Source organism: Acipenser ruthenus, chromosome 31 (genome assembly GCF_902713425.1).
Source record: "Acipenser ruthenus chromosome 31, fAciRut3.2 maternal haplotype, whole genome shotgun sequence".
In the NCBI taxonomy this organism is placed as follows: Eukaryota; Metazoa; Chordata; class Actinopteri; order Acipenseriformes; family Acipenseridae; genus Acipenser; species Acipenser ruthenus.
Window position 1 is genome coordinate 12,126,237 of NC_081219.1, and position 16,152 is coordinate 12,142,388.

At 38.9% G+C, this 16,152-nt stretch overlaps 2 protein-coding genes across 4 annotated transcripts in view; both read right to left on the minus strand.

The window, feature by feature from the left end:
- Window positions 1-2,384: 2,384 nt before the first annotated feature.
- On the minus strand, window positions 2,385-9,263 carry LOC131702940 (TNF receptor-associated factor 2-like). 2 transcript variants are annotated; one of them, XM_059005699.1, is made up of 7 exons: window positions 9,136-9,263; window positions 6,926-7,005; window positions 6,386-6,460; window positions 5,233-5,622; window positions 4,662-4,818; window positions 3,917-4,065; window positions 2,385-3,484 (listed from the first exon to the last, which is right to left on the minus strand). In XM_059005699.1, exons 2-7 carry the CDS (start codon window positions 6,935-6,937, stop codon window positions 3,260-3,262), a joined length of 1,008 nt encoding a protein of 335 aa, XP_058861682.1. In that variant the 5' UTR covers window positions 6,938-7,005; window positions 9,136-9,263; the 3' UTR covers window positions 2,385-3,259. The 2 variants fall into 2 exon arrangements, with proteins under 2 accessions (XP_058861682.1, XP_058861683.1); XM_059005700.1 differs by having other exon boundaries at window positions 6,926-7,002; window positions 9,136-9,215.
- A 2,845-nt stretch (window positions 9,264-12,108) lies between these two features.
- The window catches only part of LOC131702915 (fibrinogen C domain-containing protein 1-A-like), a 56,630-nt gene continuing 52,586 nt past the window's right edge, over window positions 12,109-16,152 (minus strand). For both annotated transcript variants that reach the window (XM_059005527.1, XM_059005526.1), the window contains one exon: window positions 12,109-15,018. In XM_059005527.1, the coding sequence (XP_058861510.1) occupies window positions 14,756-15,018 (263 nt within the window). In that variant the 3' untranslated portion in view covers window positions 12,109-14,755. The remainder of the gene's footprint in view (window positions 15,019-16,152) is intronic.

Genomic DNA, 16,152 nt, shown 5'->3' on the forward strand with positions numbered 1-16,152 from the left:
TTAGTAAATGATAACTTCACAGATAAATGAACAAAAGAAATGTGAGTAATAAAGATAAGCATGTAGAAGGGTGATTTTGTTCTAAACTAAGTTTTTTGTGCAGGACAAAGTTGGCACTGATTAAAACTAACAAGATGTACATTTAGGAGAAGGGAAAAACGTCTTAAATTTAACAACGTTTGATAAACTTAAAGGACATTCTGAGGCTTATCGAGGTACAGTAAAAGACTTCTTGATCTTCGTGAAGATTGAAACACTGGTACATAATTGCTTATAAGGCTGTCCTTGGCAAAACCCCAAATGATCTCAATAAATTGTCAATTGCCCCTAGTAGTAATCTTCTGTCTCACTGTTCGAGGGTTTTCAGTTCCTAGGGTTTGTATGGAATTTGGGTACAAGGCATTGGTTGCTCCGTGACCTTGGAATAAACTTCAGAAAGAACTGAAACGTCCTGGCTCCGAACCTTTTAAAGGAGTTCAAATAAAAAAATGGACATCTATGAGGCATGTTTTTATTTTAGCCGGTGCTCCTAAACTCTTGTCATTTTATGAACTTGTTTGTATTGGTTGTGCTCATTTTAATTCGTTAGGGCTTTTTTTGTTTGTTTTTGTAGTATATGCAACCTTGTTGACCAGGTCAATTGGAGGTCAATTGGAGTTTCCTTGTTACATAAAGGAAATATAGTGTGTGTATATATATATATATATATATATATATATATATATATATATATATATATATATATATATATATATGTGTGTGTGTGTATATATATATATATAATCAATTTTGCAATCCCTATTGTGCCCAGTTACCATTTCACAGCTATTTTCATCATTGGTGAGTTCAGCTTTTTATTTTGGCTGAATGTTTATTGCTGAAGATGCTATACTGTTCACTGTAGCTCTCTTCTCCCTTTTCTGACCAGCATTTATATTATTCCGTACTTAAATTCAGCATCTTGAAACAATGTTTATAAGGATACATTAATAATTCTTTAACACAGCTTTATCAAATAATTATCCAAATGTTTTTTTTTATTTTTTATTTAAGAACCTATTTCTCTGGGGGCGGTGATTTGTTCTTTCATGTTTCACAAGGCTGACATTGCTGTTGGGACTGGCTCTATAGCCGGGGACGTTTCCTTTTGAAGTAAAGCCCTTTTTATAGAATATTGTACTGTAATATACAGCATGCAAAAATAATAGTGTGTATTGCAATGCTGGAAAAATAAAAATACATAGACTCCCATGCAAATGTAATTCATTTTAAACAGCAGCAGATCTAAATCCTGCCACTGCTGAAATCATTTATAAAGAGCCCAAGGTTGTGAAAATCCAGCATTCGGCACACTCTCTCCCTCTTCCTCCGCTAAGAACCTTGGAGTCACCCTGGACCCCTGCCTCTCTTATTCCCAGCACATCTCCACTCTGGCACGCACTTGCTGATTCTTCCTGAGCAACATCCGAAGAATCCGACCCTTCCTCACCAACTATGCTACCCAGCTCCTGGTCCAGGCCCTGGTACTCTCCCGCCTAGACTACTGCAACTCCCTCCTGGCTGGCCTCCCTGCGTCCGCCACCCATCCGCTCCAGCTCATCCAGAACACTGCTGCCCGCCTGGTGTTCTCTCTGCCTCGCTTCGCCCATGCTACTCCACTACTCTGCTCGCTCCACTGGCTCCCGATCACCGCTCGCATCCAGTTCAAGACTCTTGTACTAGCCTAGACCAGACTGCACCCAGCTACCTCCAGACCCTCATCTCTCCCTACACCCCCACTCGACCTCTCCGCTCCGCCTGCACTAGAAGACTGGCTCTACCTCCGCTACGCTCCCCTGCCTCCAGAGCCCGCTCCTTCTCCACCCTTGCTCCACAGTGGTGGAATGACCTTCCTACAGATGTCAGGACTGCCCAGTCCCTGACCACATTCCGGCGCCTCCTTAAGACTCACCTCTTCAAACAGCACCTGTAGAACTCCTCTGTTTGTATCCTGGGACACTATCACCCTTCATTTAAATATGCTTTATTTTGCTCTTATCTGCCCCCTATTTTACTGCATTTAATCCTGTACTTCAGAATACTGTAATCTGCCAAGTGTTTAACCTGTAGTATTTTGTATTTAATCATATCCTGATGTAACTATCACTATTTAATCATATCCTGATGTAACTATCACTATTATCTGCTGTATTATTGAATTGTGGTTTGTCACACTTGAACAAAAGTTATTGTATTTCTTGCTCTTATTGTATTACTTGTTTGGTAACTCTTGAAATGTATTTGCTTACGATTGTAAGTCGGCCTGGATAAGGGCATCTGCTAAGAAATAAATAATAATAATAATAATAATAATAATAATAATAATAATAATAATAATAATGTGCGTCTCTTTTGTTTGATAAGTTAATCCATTGTGGATAGGGTGTCTCTAGTTGTTTAAGAGATGTCGTCTCCCTTCTAAATGCTTCCCATAGTAAAAGGATAGTAAAATGTAATAAAGCATCTGTAAGCATTTAACAAACTTAAAAAAAAAAGACTTTAGAATCGTGCACTACATGAAATGCAGGGATGACATCTGTACGCAGGATTAGATATACTGGAAATTTGACAAACCTTTAAGAGTAATTGGTTGATTTTTCATACTGTACAAGATTTATAATAATGATTTAAATGACAGCTGTGTTTAGATCAAGTGAATATACCCTGTGGGTCATGTAGGCATGAGCTCAAATGCTTGCCTATTTTATATCGGTAAGGAAGTCAGAGGAGAAATTATCAGCTGACAAACAAACCATTGGTCCCTTACGTATACTGTATACTTGTTGTATTTAATACAAGTTTACGTGTTGCTGATTACACAAATAATGTGACTTCACTTATTATGTTAAAGAAAACACATTACAAACAAATAGCTTCTGATCATTGTTCTGTGTTTCACATTGAACACACTGGGCTAGTAGACCATCAAAGCTTTTTACTCCCAAATCATCATCAGCGCAATCACAGTTCTGGTTTGGTATCTATAATGGGTGAATCTATACTTAGTGAAAAACACTCTGCAGTGTACAGTAAAAGCTTTAAGAATCCACTGGGTCAAATTCACGGCAGTACTATGGAATACTATGGTAAATATGCACCATACTATACTATTGTATTGACTACTGCTTTAGAATACAAGTACTATTTTTTTATATAGGCAGTATTTTCTTCAGCTTACCAGACATGTTTATACAATGCTTTTAACGCACCTTTTTTTTTCCTACACTTTTCTGTGCTCGACCTCTGTCTTTACAAACAGTGTGTCATCATTCACAAACTCCCCAAGCCTGCTATAGAACTCTGTGAGGGACACGAACATTGGGACTCCGTAAGGTATGTTTCCATTCGCCCTCGGCTTCTGCAAGGATTGCAGAAGCCCGCTTGGAGAAAGGCAGTGCACAGCCGAGTCCTCTCTGTTAGTCTGACTCAAGATTGAGAGCCTCACCTGTATTAGGAAAACAAGAAAACTGAACATTGGTCAACTGTACAACGATACACAGTCAAATAAATGCTGCAAAATGACTGAGTGACTCTCACCCTAACCCTACAGGACAGGACATCCACCTGTTCATTTAAAAAAAACAACTAAAGACTAAATAGTGTAATTCAGGATGATTGTTGCTCATTTTGTTACATAGCATGGATCTCCTCCATTCAAAACTTGTGACTGGAGTATGACAACAAAATAATACCGCCCTTAGTCAAATAGATAAATGTTTTGATGCCTTTGTCAGTGTGGCTGTGACTTAGTTTTGTGGTTTTACCTCTGAATCGACAAAGAAGCTAGGCTTTAAAAGAGATTCTACAGTACATTTTATAAACGTTATCCCTGCCGTTTGTTTTTTTTTATCTGTTATAATAGTCTGTTTTTTCTTACCGTTTCTGCAAAGGGCCATTTCAGCAGGGAATCAAAGTCCCCAGCCTGCAGTGTGAAGTACAGCGAAATGTGAGTTCCCTTTGCTTGCTCGTTGCCATTCAAATAGATTCGTAGCTTCATTTTGTACCCATACTGGCTTGTGTAAAATGCTGTAAAAAAAACATTATATAGAGAAAATAATGACTAACAAGCAGGTAAGGAAGGTGGACATTTGGTGCCCCTTAACCAGCACTGACTGTATGGCAACTACGTTATTTATGTATTTGTGTGTGAAGGAGCGCACACAGCAAGGATTTCAGCAGAATTTAACACATTTCCTTTATTGATTCCAATAATCAAAAGTCATTAGACCCAGTAAGGAAGACACTAGTTATGAACAGAAATGAAGCAAGAATTAGTAACCAATTTCTGTAAGAAAGCATCGGACATGGCGCTGGTGTGTGTTCATGGAGGATCTTGAATGCATTTCAAGATCCTCCATGAACTCCTCTCAAAGCATTGTCAATTACCGGCTCTTTATAGTGTTTTTACACCTCTTGTGTGCAAAGCTAGTTGCTGGCTTATCGCTGCTTGCACCAGGTCAGGTGAGGTCAGTTTTATTGACAGTTTCTCAGGCAATAAAACATTGTTTCCCTGATAGCAGCCAGATAACAGCATGCTTTGCACAGCTGCACTCCGAATCCTAGTTTTGCACTTATAATCTTTTCAATCTTTTCTTTACACAGACTGTAATGAGTTTTCTTACCTTCCGACTCCAAATAGGGTCTCAAACCACTGATGGCTTCCTGTCTCAGGCTGCGGAACTGTGCAATACTCCAAATGAAGATCCCGTTTTGTGCCACTTCAACTGGCAGATCGTTCATTGGAAAGCAAAGGCTTATGTTTTGCTCAAGTTGTCTTACCTTTAATTGGGGGGAGGAAAAACCATAAACAAGGGGGAGAGTTCTCCCCGTCATTTCAGATTATACAATCCTGTTAGGGACAGCGCTGCCCCCTATAGGTGAGAAGCAATGGGGTACAAGTGCTGTTAATTCTCTGTGAAACACCTGGGCGCAGTGGCTAATATATACCCAGCCTACTCTAAACTGTTCTCATTCCCCAAAGAGTAGAACAGACCCTCATTGATACTAACTATTTAGGCAACATCCATTTTGTATAATCATGTTTTTGGAAGGTTGCATTGAATATAATATATAGGGTCTGGATAATGTTGGTTATATACTGTAGTGTGGTTTCTCCTCTAGAACCAAGCAACCCCTGGTTTGTGTACTGCACCCCTGTTCTGTGTACTGTAAAGACAATTTGTTTAGACTTACCTTGTCTTGCAGAGCATTTATTGTCCGTTTATTAGATTCCAACTCTCTTTCCATGATCTTCGCCAGTGCGTCACATTTCTCCATGGCCGTAGACGTGACGGCTACCTTGTTCTGGAGCTCTCCCGTTTTGCTCTCGAGACCGGGCACTCGAATCTGTAGCAGCTGCACGGTGTGACACAGCTCCTGCAGCTTCTCGTTCAGATCAGGACAGGATGCCTCCTCTTGCATGTCCAGATGTTTCTCAGCTCTCTCGGCTAATCGATTCAGTTTCTCCAAGACCTCGCTACGCGCCTCCTCTGTTTTTTCAAGTCTGAGGACTTCTTCCAGGAGCAGATTCGTGTGGAGTGTGATAGACGTAGCCTCATGCTTGTGAGCCTTTGATCTCGCACCCTGCAGAGAAAGCAATTAATAGCAAATCTTCTGCAATGGCAGTTTTGCATTTAATACATTTCAAATACAGTTAGAAAACACACACACACACACACACACACACATATATATATATCCCGAATATTTTTTAAATAATCTGAAAAACATTCTTTGATAAGGCTTTGTCTGTGTTTTTTTGTTTGTTTGTTTGTTTTGGTATTTGCATTTCAATTAAAACAATGATTCCTTTGATTTCCGACATTATACATAATTGCATTTGCATGTTGACATGCTTAGTCTAGGGAGAGACGGAGATGTTTTGGATCTTCCTGGTCTCGTTTTAATCAGTCAAAAGGACATGGTTTGGGAAATCTTTGTACAATAGAAGACCGTTTCACATATCCTTTCACAAAGTATTTGCATTGTCAGCCTGTGTTCACATCATCACCTCACTGTGTGAAGTTTAAACACAGTTGGTGCTTCCTTCTCCCTGTACCTAAATCGCTCCCTGTGCTTGTAATCTACAGTGATGTAGATATGAAACCAAAATATCTTCAGTACAAGAAAAGCGAGGCCAATGGTAATGCAGCAAGTGCTCATAAGAGGTGAGGAAATGTATTGCAGAGTCTAGTTTACCATTCTTTTAATGTATGCTCCTTTTAAAGAGTAACTAGCGGGGTCCCAAAAAATATAGCGTTCCACGTCCCAATGTGTTGCTAAAACTGTGTACCTCTCATTTCTTTTCATTGTTAACACCCTGGCAACTTTTTACACTTGTACTTACCTTAAACCTACACCCCAGTTTCTCAAACGTACAGCTTTGCCTCTTCTTTATATGTTTGCCTTCATGTCCGTTTATCTGAAAGCAGAAATTTTGGAACGGATCAAATGCTCAGACAATCGGATTTGGAAATGATGAATGAGAGCAGACATGTTGATGACTGGTAGCTCTTTCTTTAACCATACCGATCCACTTTCACTTCTTTGTTTCTCAATTCAGTCTCTTAGCTATAAATAAAGTATTTGCCTAAATATCATCTGTATATTACAGCTTCTCTGCAAAACAAGCACATAACAAACTGCTTGTTCTGTCTCTTGATTTTTTTTCTCTCTTTTGCTAATTCCTGTTTTTGGCAGAGTTTTCAGGGACTTTGACCTCTTATTTCTCCTCTGATCAACCATTATTCAGCGTCATTTAAACTAGCTTTCACTTGGCTCATTAGGAACAGAGTGGCGAACATTACTCTTTGTCCGCACACAGAGAACAGAATACTCCTGATTTATCCAAGTGTAGGATTGAGAGAGATGGATCATAAATGCTCACCTTATTGCTCATTGTATTTTCTTTGCTGCAAAGGGAGTCACAATGTTTCTTGTTGCATCCTTCTTTTGATCACTAACCTGCTAATTAGAAGGAACATCAAATATCATCCCATTATCATTGCTATAATACATAGTAGACCCTGATATCGATGTGATACAGCCACCTGACATTTCTTAGTATGGATGCATCAGCTAGAACTCATGTCACATTACAGAAACTTGGTATAGGCATGCAGGGAGTAGGTCAAATAAAAGGGTATTGTGGATACTCAATTTATAGAAAGAAACATGTTTGCATTTCAAGTCTGTGCAAGAGTAACAAAGGGATTTAAACAAATATTGTGGAGCACACTGCTCAGCACAGCTGGAAGTGGGGTATGGGAACTTGACCTTGGTTGAAATATTGCTCACACAAAGAGAAACTAAGCAAGTAAAAACAAGGTTCAGCGTCACACACAAGTTTTAGGCAAGTCATATAAGACAGGCATTTGTGAGTGCATTTGAGAAGCATTCACGATTCTCCATGAACACACACACACATACACACACACACCAATGTCCTCCCAGAGATTAGATAACAGTATTGTGTCTAATGATAAGGGTTAAGCTGTAAAAGCGAGACTTTTTGATCAGTGGAATCGATAAAGGAAACTGGTTAAATTCTGCTTAAAACCTTGTTGTGTATTGCACTCCGTCACACACAAACATAGATCATTTATATATAGATATATCATGCCACAGTTATGTATCCTTTATCCTTTACATTCTCTTTGTATTGTCTTCTGTTTAAGTCATTATACCTGGTGACTTTTTAAAGCCCACATTTGGCCTCAAATGGCTCAGACACAGGTAATGGTTACAGTCTTGTGAACCAGCTGTATATGGAGATACTGTAATGCATGTTGAGCGCTCCATAGAAACCACAGGGGGTTCTGTTACCCTCTGAGTATTAACAACTCATTGCGTGATGACAAACGGAACATGATATATTGTGTAATTCTAAATTACAAGAATACATTAGTTAAGAACTGTGCTATCTCAGACCCACGCTGGTTAGGTTTGAAATGAAAATCTTAAGGACCAGTTAAGCAAAGTACTAGAGAGGTTTCAAAGCTATCACAAATTAGTCAGAAATTCAACAAGGCATTACGCATTCCTCTGGTAAAGAGGCTGCTGGGACACCTACTGAGCCTCTTAATACCGGGCTGTAATTGAGTCTGCTGCTCCAATCCCTTTAAAACCATTATGTGGAAACAGACATTTATTAAACTAGCTGCCCAAAAGAGACCCCTTGCCAGTAGAAGAGCGCTTCAAAGATTTGTACAAAAAAGAAAATTACAATTTGACTTTTTTTTTAATTTTTTTTTTATCGTTTGTAGCCAGCTCATATATTTCCAGAACGTAGCTGGCATTTTGCCGTGGCCATTCTCTGGAAGCAGATCACAACGCTCTGTATAAGTTATTTTTCAAAACAGTTTTAAACCTCCCTGATTTACATTTTTTTTCTCTTCAGTTATTCAGTAATCAAAATGCACTTTTAAAAAGTCTACAGCAACTGGCAGTACCCGGGGAAATACATTCAGAGACAATCATAAGCATGATTGTCAAATAGTATTAAAATTGGTCCTACTTCCCTTTTAAAACAGTCACTGAAAAATCTTCAATATGTTTACAATCACTTCAAGAATTACAAATGGAAAATGACAAAAACTTGTACCTGTAGGTATTCAGCCACTAATGCAACTGGATTCAAATGATTACCAAAAAACTACTGGACTTCTTGTGGAGTCAATGCCAGGTTGTGTCAAGGCTGTTATCAGGGCAAACGGTTACCCAACCCAATATTAGGTACAGGATCTTATAACAGGACCAGGCAGTGTATATCGGCTTCAAAACAATAAAGAACACATGAAAATGCTGTCTTGCTAATGAAATACTTTTTAAAAGCCTTGGTTATTGCTCATTTAAGTTTAAAAAAAAAATTAATAAGGTTCAGGATTCATATAAAGATCTCTATGTGCAGCTACTGCAGCTTAAACAGTTGACTTTTTGCCTGAGTAATGAAATCTCCCTTTCTCTGACATCAGGAGTCAAGCTTAAAAAAAAAAAAAAAGGAAATGACATAATTCATCATTAGAACCACATGTATATAATTAATTTCAGGAGATTTACATTTCAAGGAATAAAAACAAGTAGATTGGAAGCACTTACCAGTGTTGCCAGTTTGCTCGGTGAAATTCAGCTGGAGTGGGGTGATGCACTTGCAGTAGAAAGATGTTTTGCAGTTTTTCTATTTTGAACTGGTGGGGGATTCCCCAGCATCACATGTTTAATATCTCAGTGCTCCAGACTGCAATTTATTTCTTTTGGCTGAGTTATTGTATTTACATACTGGGCTGTACAGTACAGTACATGGTGTATAGTACACATTGAAGTATAGACTTCCCTTATAAAAGTTTTAAACAGTAATTTTATTTTTGTTTCGTTTCCCTTTGTTGATAAGTTACTCGTGTGATAAATACAGTCTGTATACTGTATAAAAGTCAGTTTCGTTACTGATGGGAAAGGTAGAAAATCTGATACTGATACTGTAGTTCACGTTCAGTTCAAGACCGCACAAGCATGAAGAGTCTCAGAACAGAAGAAAAGATCTCCTTCCAAGCAGCTGATTGCTCTCAAAACTTTATCAAGCTGTGTCTTAAAGAATCCTAATGATTCATCATCAACAACATGGCTAGATAACCCATGGCATCCCCTCACCACTGCCTCTGTAAGAACATAAGAAAGTTTACAAACGAGAGGAGGCCATTCGGCCCGTCTTGCTCGTTTGGTTGTTGGTAGCTTATTGCTCTCGGAATCTCATCGAGCAGCTTCCTGAAGGATCCCAGGGTGTATGCTTCAACAGTAAAGAGGTCCTAAGTCTCTCTCCACCTGATTCCCAACTGTGTCCTCTGGTCCTGGTTTCTGTGATGCGCTAAAGTATTGGCTTGGTTAAGATCCCTAACTCTTTCTTGTATGGTAAAGAATGATCAAACAAAATAAAAACATAAATAAATGTGAAAATAACAACAGACCTGTCAAATGTACCCCTTCTTGTACTGGACAGAGTGATCTTTAGTAGAAATATTTCCATTCATTGATGCAGCTGGTGCAGCTGGAAATCATGCAGCTCTATGCAGTGTGTTTTAATCATTTAAGAGAAGCAAACTAAACCGGCTGCCAGGTTCCTAAATCAATGCAGTGTAACAGGTAGTGCATCAATAAGGTAAACCTTTGCTGTATTTATTTTTTAAGTGATAAAAATACATATATTTATACTATTCTTTCATAAATAAAGAACTACATATTACATGGGTAAGTTACACAAAAATCGTGAAATCAATCATAACTGTGAAAGAAAAGCCTTATACATCATGTGATCATTAACCAAGACTGATTGTATTATATTTTGTGTTCCTTTCTGTCTGGACCTCATTAGGAAAGTTCAGAGACCTTCACAGAAGCTGGAATTTTTTTTGTTTTGTTTCTTTTTGTTTTTAGACCAAAACCTGAAGGGAAATTTCTAACAGGTAGACAATGTGAAGCAATTCACTGAAACCCTGCACCAAACAAACAAAGAGAACTGGAAATCTCCCAACTTTTGGTTTCTTGGAAATTTTGAAAGCTTGGCCTGTTTTAAAAGAGAATGCTACCCCCCGCCCTGCCCCCCAAGCCATCACTTTGTTTGTCCAGTTTATTTGAATTCACCAAAAAGTCATGTACGCCCCCCTTTGAAACGCGCGTTTCGCCCTCTCTCTGTGAGACAAACAGGCATGCTTTTGTAGCAGTAGGAAGTTATAAATCCCAAAACCTTTTTTGGGAAAACAAATTATTTTAACATTCTGGTAGTGTAAAAAAACAGTGATGTATGTTCAAAGAGTCTTTCAATGATTTAATCAGTATTTTTTTTTTTTTTGATATATACATAGAAAATGAAATGGTCTTCTCTGGTAAATTATGTTTAAATTCATGTATCTAGTATTATTACATAAGAATGGCATACTGACCAGTTATACAAATATGTCAGATATGATGTCTAACAGATCCAGTATGTTTGATTAATTCTAGTTTATTTGAGCGATAGCCCATGTCCATTATTGTCAGTTACAGTAACAACTGAAAACATCATTCTAAGTGCTTTCAATAATGTCGGCATGCTAACACACAATTGTAAGTATTAAAAAACCTTAGTTACTCTGGTTAGCTGAATTACTCTAGTGTCATAGTCAATTTGATGCTAATAAAAATGCATCTGATTTTCACAGCTCGGATATCATTAGTGGAGCATAAAACTCCATCTGTGCGTTGGCGTTTCATACACTAATTCAATCAGACATTGAGTGTAACCTACCAATCCTGAATTACCATGTGTGTACGGGTCAATTAACAAAGAGAGAGAGGCACTATTTTAACTGGTTAAAGCCGCAGCTCGGTGCTTTCTGCATCACATTTGCCTGTGAAGAGGTAGTTTATTGAATCATTTGAAATATCGTTTGCGAAAGTCCTATTAAGCTAGAAAGCGTTTCTTTTAAGCCACAGCATTCAAAGCAATGGGTCGACTATGTCAACTCGTTTTAAGATTTGAAACACTGCCGACAGACTAACTGAGGGTGACCTGTTCGTTGGCATGAGGGATGCCTCTGCACAGCCTGTGTTAAGCTTGTCCTGGGGGCTCTTTGGTTGAAAGCAGCCTTAAATAAATCTTTGGTTACTAGAACAGGACTTCAGTCTCCTCGTGTGTGTTCCTGCTCAGTCAACACGCTACGCTGTCATTTATTTAAATATCTCAAGTATGGAGTTGTGATGAGGTGCTACTTACTTGGAGCATATCCTAGTTTTTGTTGTACATGACATATCCAGTCACCATTTTTACAAATATTTTTACAAACAGTACAAATATTTAAAACTGCATTCAGAAGGCAATTTGCAGGCTTTGTTGATGTTCCAGTTTGTACTTTTCCACCAAGGTAGATATAGTTTGCTTGCTACTCTACCACTCTCCTGTCCCCAAAATGTTCAGCACAGGCTTTTGAATTTACATTCCTTCTATTTGTTACCCACTACAGGGGTGCACAATTCGGGTTCTAGATTCTAATTCTAACAAAGCTGTGTAGAAATTCATAACGGACAGACAGCACAAGGAAATAAATATAAAATGTGAATGTTTATTAAATGCAGACAAGTACACTCAAACACATTATCAAGATTCAGCAAAAAAAACAATCTCTAATACTAAACCGAAAACATCAAGTTAGTCTGTTAGAGGTCAGTATGATTCAAAATGAATGATCATGAAAACGGCTGCTTGGGTGAAAAAAATGAGATGCATTTACAACTAGACTTATTTTCTGCTGTTGGCACTCATAGCTGTGGGGGAAGTTCAATTCAAGGCTGTGCACAATGTCATGGCTGGGTAGGTTTCATAAAGTACAAGCAGAAGGTTGGGTAAAAGTTACTTCTGCAGTAACGAACATCACCAGAAAGGGGTGCTGAGCTCCTTACATTCTACAGCATGAGTACAGGCCTTCAAACAGTACAGGCAAAGAAACAACATGCAGACACAGAATTCAGGTACTTGATTTTGAAAAGAAAATTGGCACAAGTAAAGAAAAACGAACATGTTTTGAGATTGCTTTGCAACATTTAAACCCCCAAGAACATTGCACACCTCCATCACCTGGCCTTAGCTGATCCGACCATGTCGGAGGTCGCATCTCATTTGAGGGCCCCCCCCCCCCCCCCCCCTCAGAGTGTGTGACACAGTCTCAAAATGCTTTAAAATCACCCAAGTTGCATCCTGTTTTGGTGTTGAGGGCCCGGTTTTTCTGCTCTAGGCTAATTGCCCTTGTAATATGTTTCCTATGAAGGGGTCATTCTTCCTGTGGTATATAGACCAGTCTAATACTGTAACAGCCCTAGGTGGGAAAAAACACCCACTGTACACTCTAAGCTCTCGATATTTATTATTTTTCAGTTACAGCTAAACTACAAATAAGTAAGTAAAGAAATAATAAAAACCTTTACTCGCCTATGTTTTTTAATGTTCTCTTCTTACAGAACTTGTGATTTTACCTCCCACCCCCTCACTAAAAGATATGTATTTTGCGCTGTTATTGAAAAATGAAGGTACTTGGTCCTTTGCTGCTCCCCAAACTGATTGTTCAGCACAAAACACTTTTTTTTTTTTCCTGCATCCGCACATTTCTTTCCCAATTTGCAGAGGCTGTGTGAAGATAAGGTAAGCCCAAGCAGCAGACTGACCCAAGTTAGATTTCAAGATTACTAACACAGGGCAGACTGTATGTGGCTAAAAAAGCTCTTACACATCAGACCGTTTAAAATGCCCCTGTAAAACATACTGTTCCTGGGCTTACCAGGAAAAATATTCTTGCCGTTTTCCAAAACATAATAGTATTAGCCGCACGAATAATCTTCAGTGTTTTACTTCCCACTCGTACGCCATTCAAATAAAACTCTAGAAATAACGTGTTAATTGGTAACAGAAGAATATGCTATTTGGAGAAGTCACTCGACTGCGGAGAGGTGAAGCAATTAATTGTGTCAAGCGTGATATTTCATTAGACAATACGAACTGTGAGACTCAGGGTTGCACAGTACATTGCCATAGATCGCTAATTACAACATGCAGCTTCTCTGTCAAGGGCAGGGGTAGCCAATCCTGGAAGTTAATTCCACTCCTGGTCTTTGTTCCAACCCTGTTCTAAATTGTTTAGTTGAACCAATTAAACCTCTTCCCAGACCCTGCAGGAGTCCATTATCTCCTTTCACTTGTAAAACCTGGAGTGGAATTACCTTCCAGGACTGGGATTGGCCACCCTTGGGCTAGAGAATGATGAATAAATGGGACTTATTCTTGATATGTAACCAGTGACATACCTCCATAACGTCCCCTAGCGCCAGCTCTACTGCTCATGTGCCACAAGCTGTTTGGTATACTGATTCTAGTGTGGCGTGACACCTCTAGGACTTACTCCCTTCACATTTATGAGGTAGCTTGAATCAAGTCCGTCTCCCAGGTTGCAAAGACAGGGACTGCTCAAATCATTCTGCAGCAAAACAAACTAGACCTGTTCTGATCTATTAAAAGGGTAGATGCGCTTCCACCATGTCTGAAGGTAATGCCTCTGTGTGTGATACAGTAAATAGTTGTTGAGACGTTCCCTATTCCCAAATTAATCATTTTATCTAACAATGATAAATAAATCAATAAATAAATAAATAGTAATAATAATAAAACATCATCAAGTATTTAATGCAACTTGGAAAAGGTAGGAAATAGTTAAGTTATGTATTTCGTTGTTTTGATTCCCCTCTGTCCCTAATAGAGCACACCATGTCTGAATTCAAAGTGCATCGGGTACACCAGGGTGTAGTCAATAATTTGCCCCCCCTGCAACACTTGCATGCAGGGACAGGGTTGTGCAGAGGGACAGGTGCACCGACTGTAGTTATGTTAGACATGATTCAAAGAGCTCTGTTGAGTTCACAGGGGTGCTTTTTTACATTTAAAATGTCACCAGGATATGACAGTGGGAACTGATAATGATACACTCTGAATTCTAAACAAGAAATACTGTCTACCTTAGTTGAGACAACGCTGATATTTCCTGCCAGTCGCAAGGTAAACACCCTACAATACAGTGTGATCTGGGATGTTTTCAAAAGATAAAACAAGCTGAAAGAAAGTCCTCATTATCATGACGTACAGTACTGAACATTACGGTTTCTCAAAGAGCGAAGTGCGTTTTTTACATGTTTGTTTTATTCCTCATCACTTGCTGTCGTCCTTGTTTGGTCGGATCTTCATTTCGGCGAATTTCAGTGAGTACTGCCACCCTGTCCAGGTGGACCACTCGATCCCGTCCGCGTACGACGTGTGGTGCCCCTTCAAGTACTGCCCGTTCAGGTTGGAGGTGTGGCAGTTCCGGTACCACCAGGCACCGTGGTAGAAAGACGCGCAGTTGTTTTCCGAGTGGTCGTTGTCTCTGTCCTTTGTGGTGAATTTCATCCCGTTGTGCTTCAGCAGCGAATCGCCTGTTTCACGACACAAGAAAGAAAGAAAAAAAACACACACACACACACAAGTTACTAAATAATACTAATAACAGTGAATCATTAAATACTGGAACAGAGAGAAATGTCCATTAAACAGAATGGAAACATCTAACACTGATAGAGCTGGAGAGGCTCTAGCAGACAGATTGTACAACAGATGCATGATATACCGGAACTTGGAGTTTAAAAAAAAAAAAAATCTTATTCCGTTTCATCAGCAAATACAGTTAATATCTATTTAGAATGTAATATACATTCCAGATCATTTTAAACAGTGTGCATGTGGATTCTGAGGTACCATGTGCCATACTAACAGTATCATATATGTATTCACTGGGTAATTTTGCCACAAGAGACAGGAATGCAGTACATACGTTTGTAAGATATTGTTTTGAGATTGCCTGCATGTACTTTTATTACATTCCAGTTTATTTATTTATTTTTAAAATGTTTAATGTTACTTAATTGAGTCTAGTCAGCCTAACAGAGCTTTGTTGCATTGAAGGTAATTACTTTTACAGCTCAAGCTGGGCTAGATACGAATAAAGCAACAGCCATACAATGAATCACAATAATAAAAACAACAAGAGCCCCCACAGAAGGAGATGAAAATGCTGGGTACAATGTATGCCCCAGAGCCTGAAAACATAGTTGGCAGTTGATTAATATTTAAAACAAGCGGAGAGGGAGCAATTAGGTGACCCCCCAAGTTGACACTCGCAGCGCATTAATAACTAATGTATATGTCCCAGTGACCTCTGATCCTGTCTTTATAATGAGGGCACCACAGTGTGTCAGTCATCGCTAATAGACTCTGCTGCCATGCTGAAGCAAGCCAAAGACACATACAGGGAACTGTGATTAAATCTCAATACTGGAGCAACGGAACACGGAATCATTACACATGTCTTATGAAAAGATTCAAGGTAAACTCTATGCAGATGATACTATTTACTCGCTGGAAATATAATCAAAGGAAATCAAATGTACAGGCGTGTTATAAAGAAACTTACGGGGCTGTATCTTTGGAGTTGAATACCAAATTAAGTTTATATTAGGGTTAAAGAGCACCTTGCTATGGGTAAAAAAAAATTATTCTTTCGTCTCGTTGCT

Bases quoted from the DNA above. Each gene is read 5' to 3' on its own strand.
- LOC131702940 (XM_059005699.1), bottom strand. The intron at 5,623-6,385 runs GTAAGTACAAGT...CTTTCTCTGCAG, and splicing joins AACTGGGGTGTAGGTTTAAG to GGTGCGAGATCAAAGGCTCA. The intron at 4,819-5,232 runs GTAAGTCTAAAC...CCCCAATTAAAG, and splicing joins TAAATGCTCTGCAAGACAAG to GTAAGACAACTTGAGCAAAA.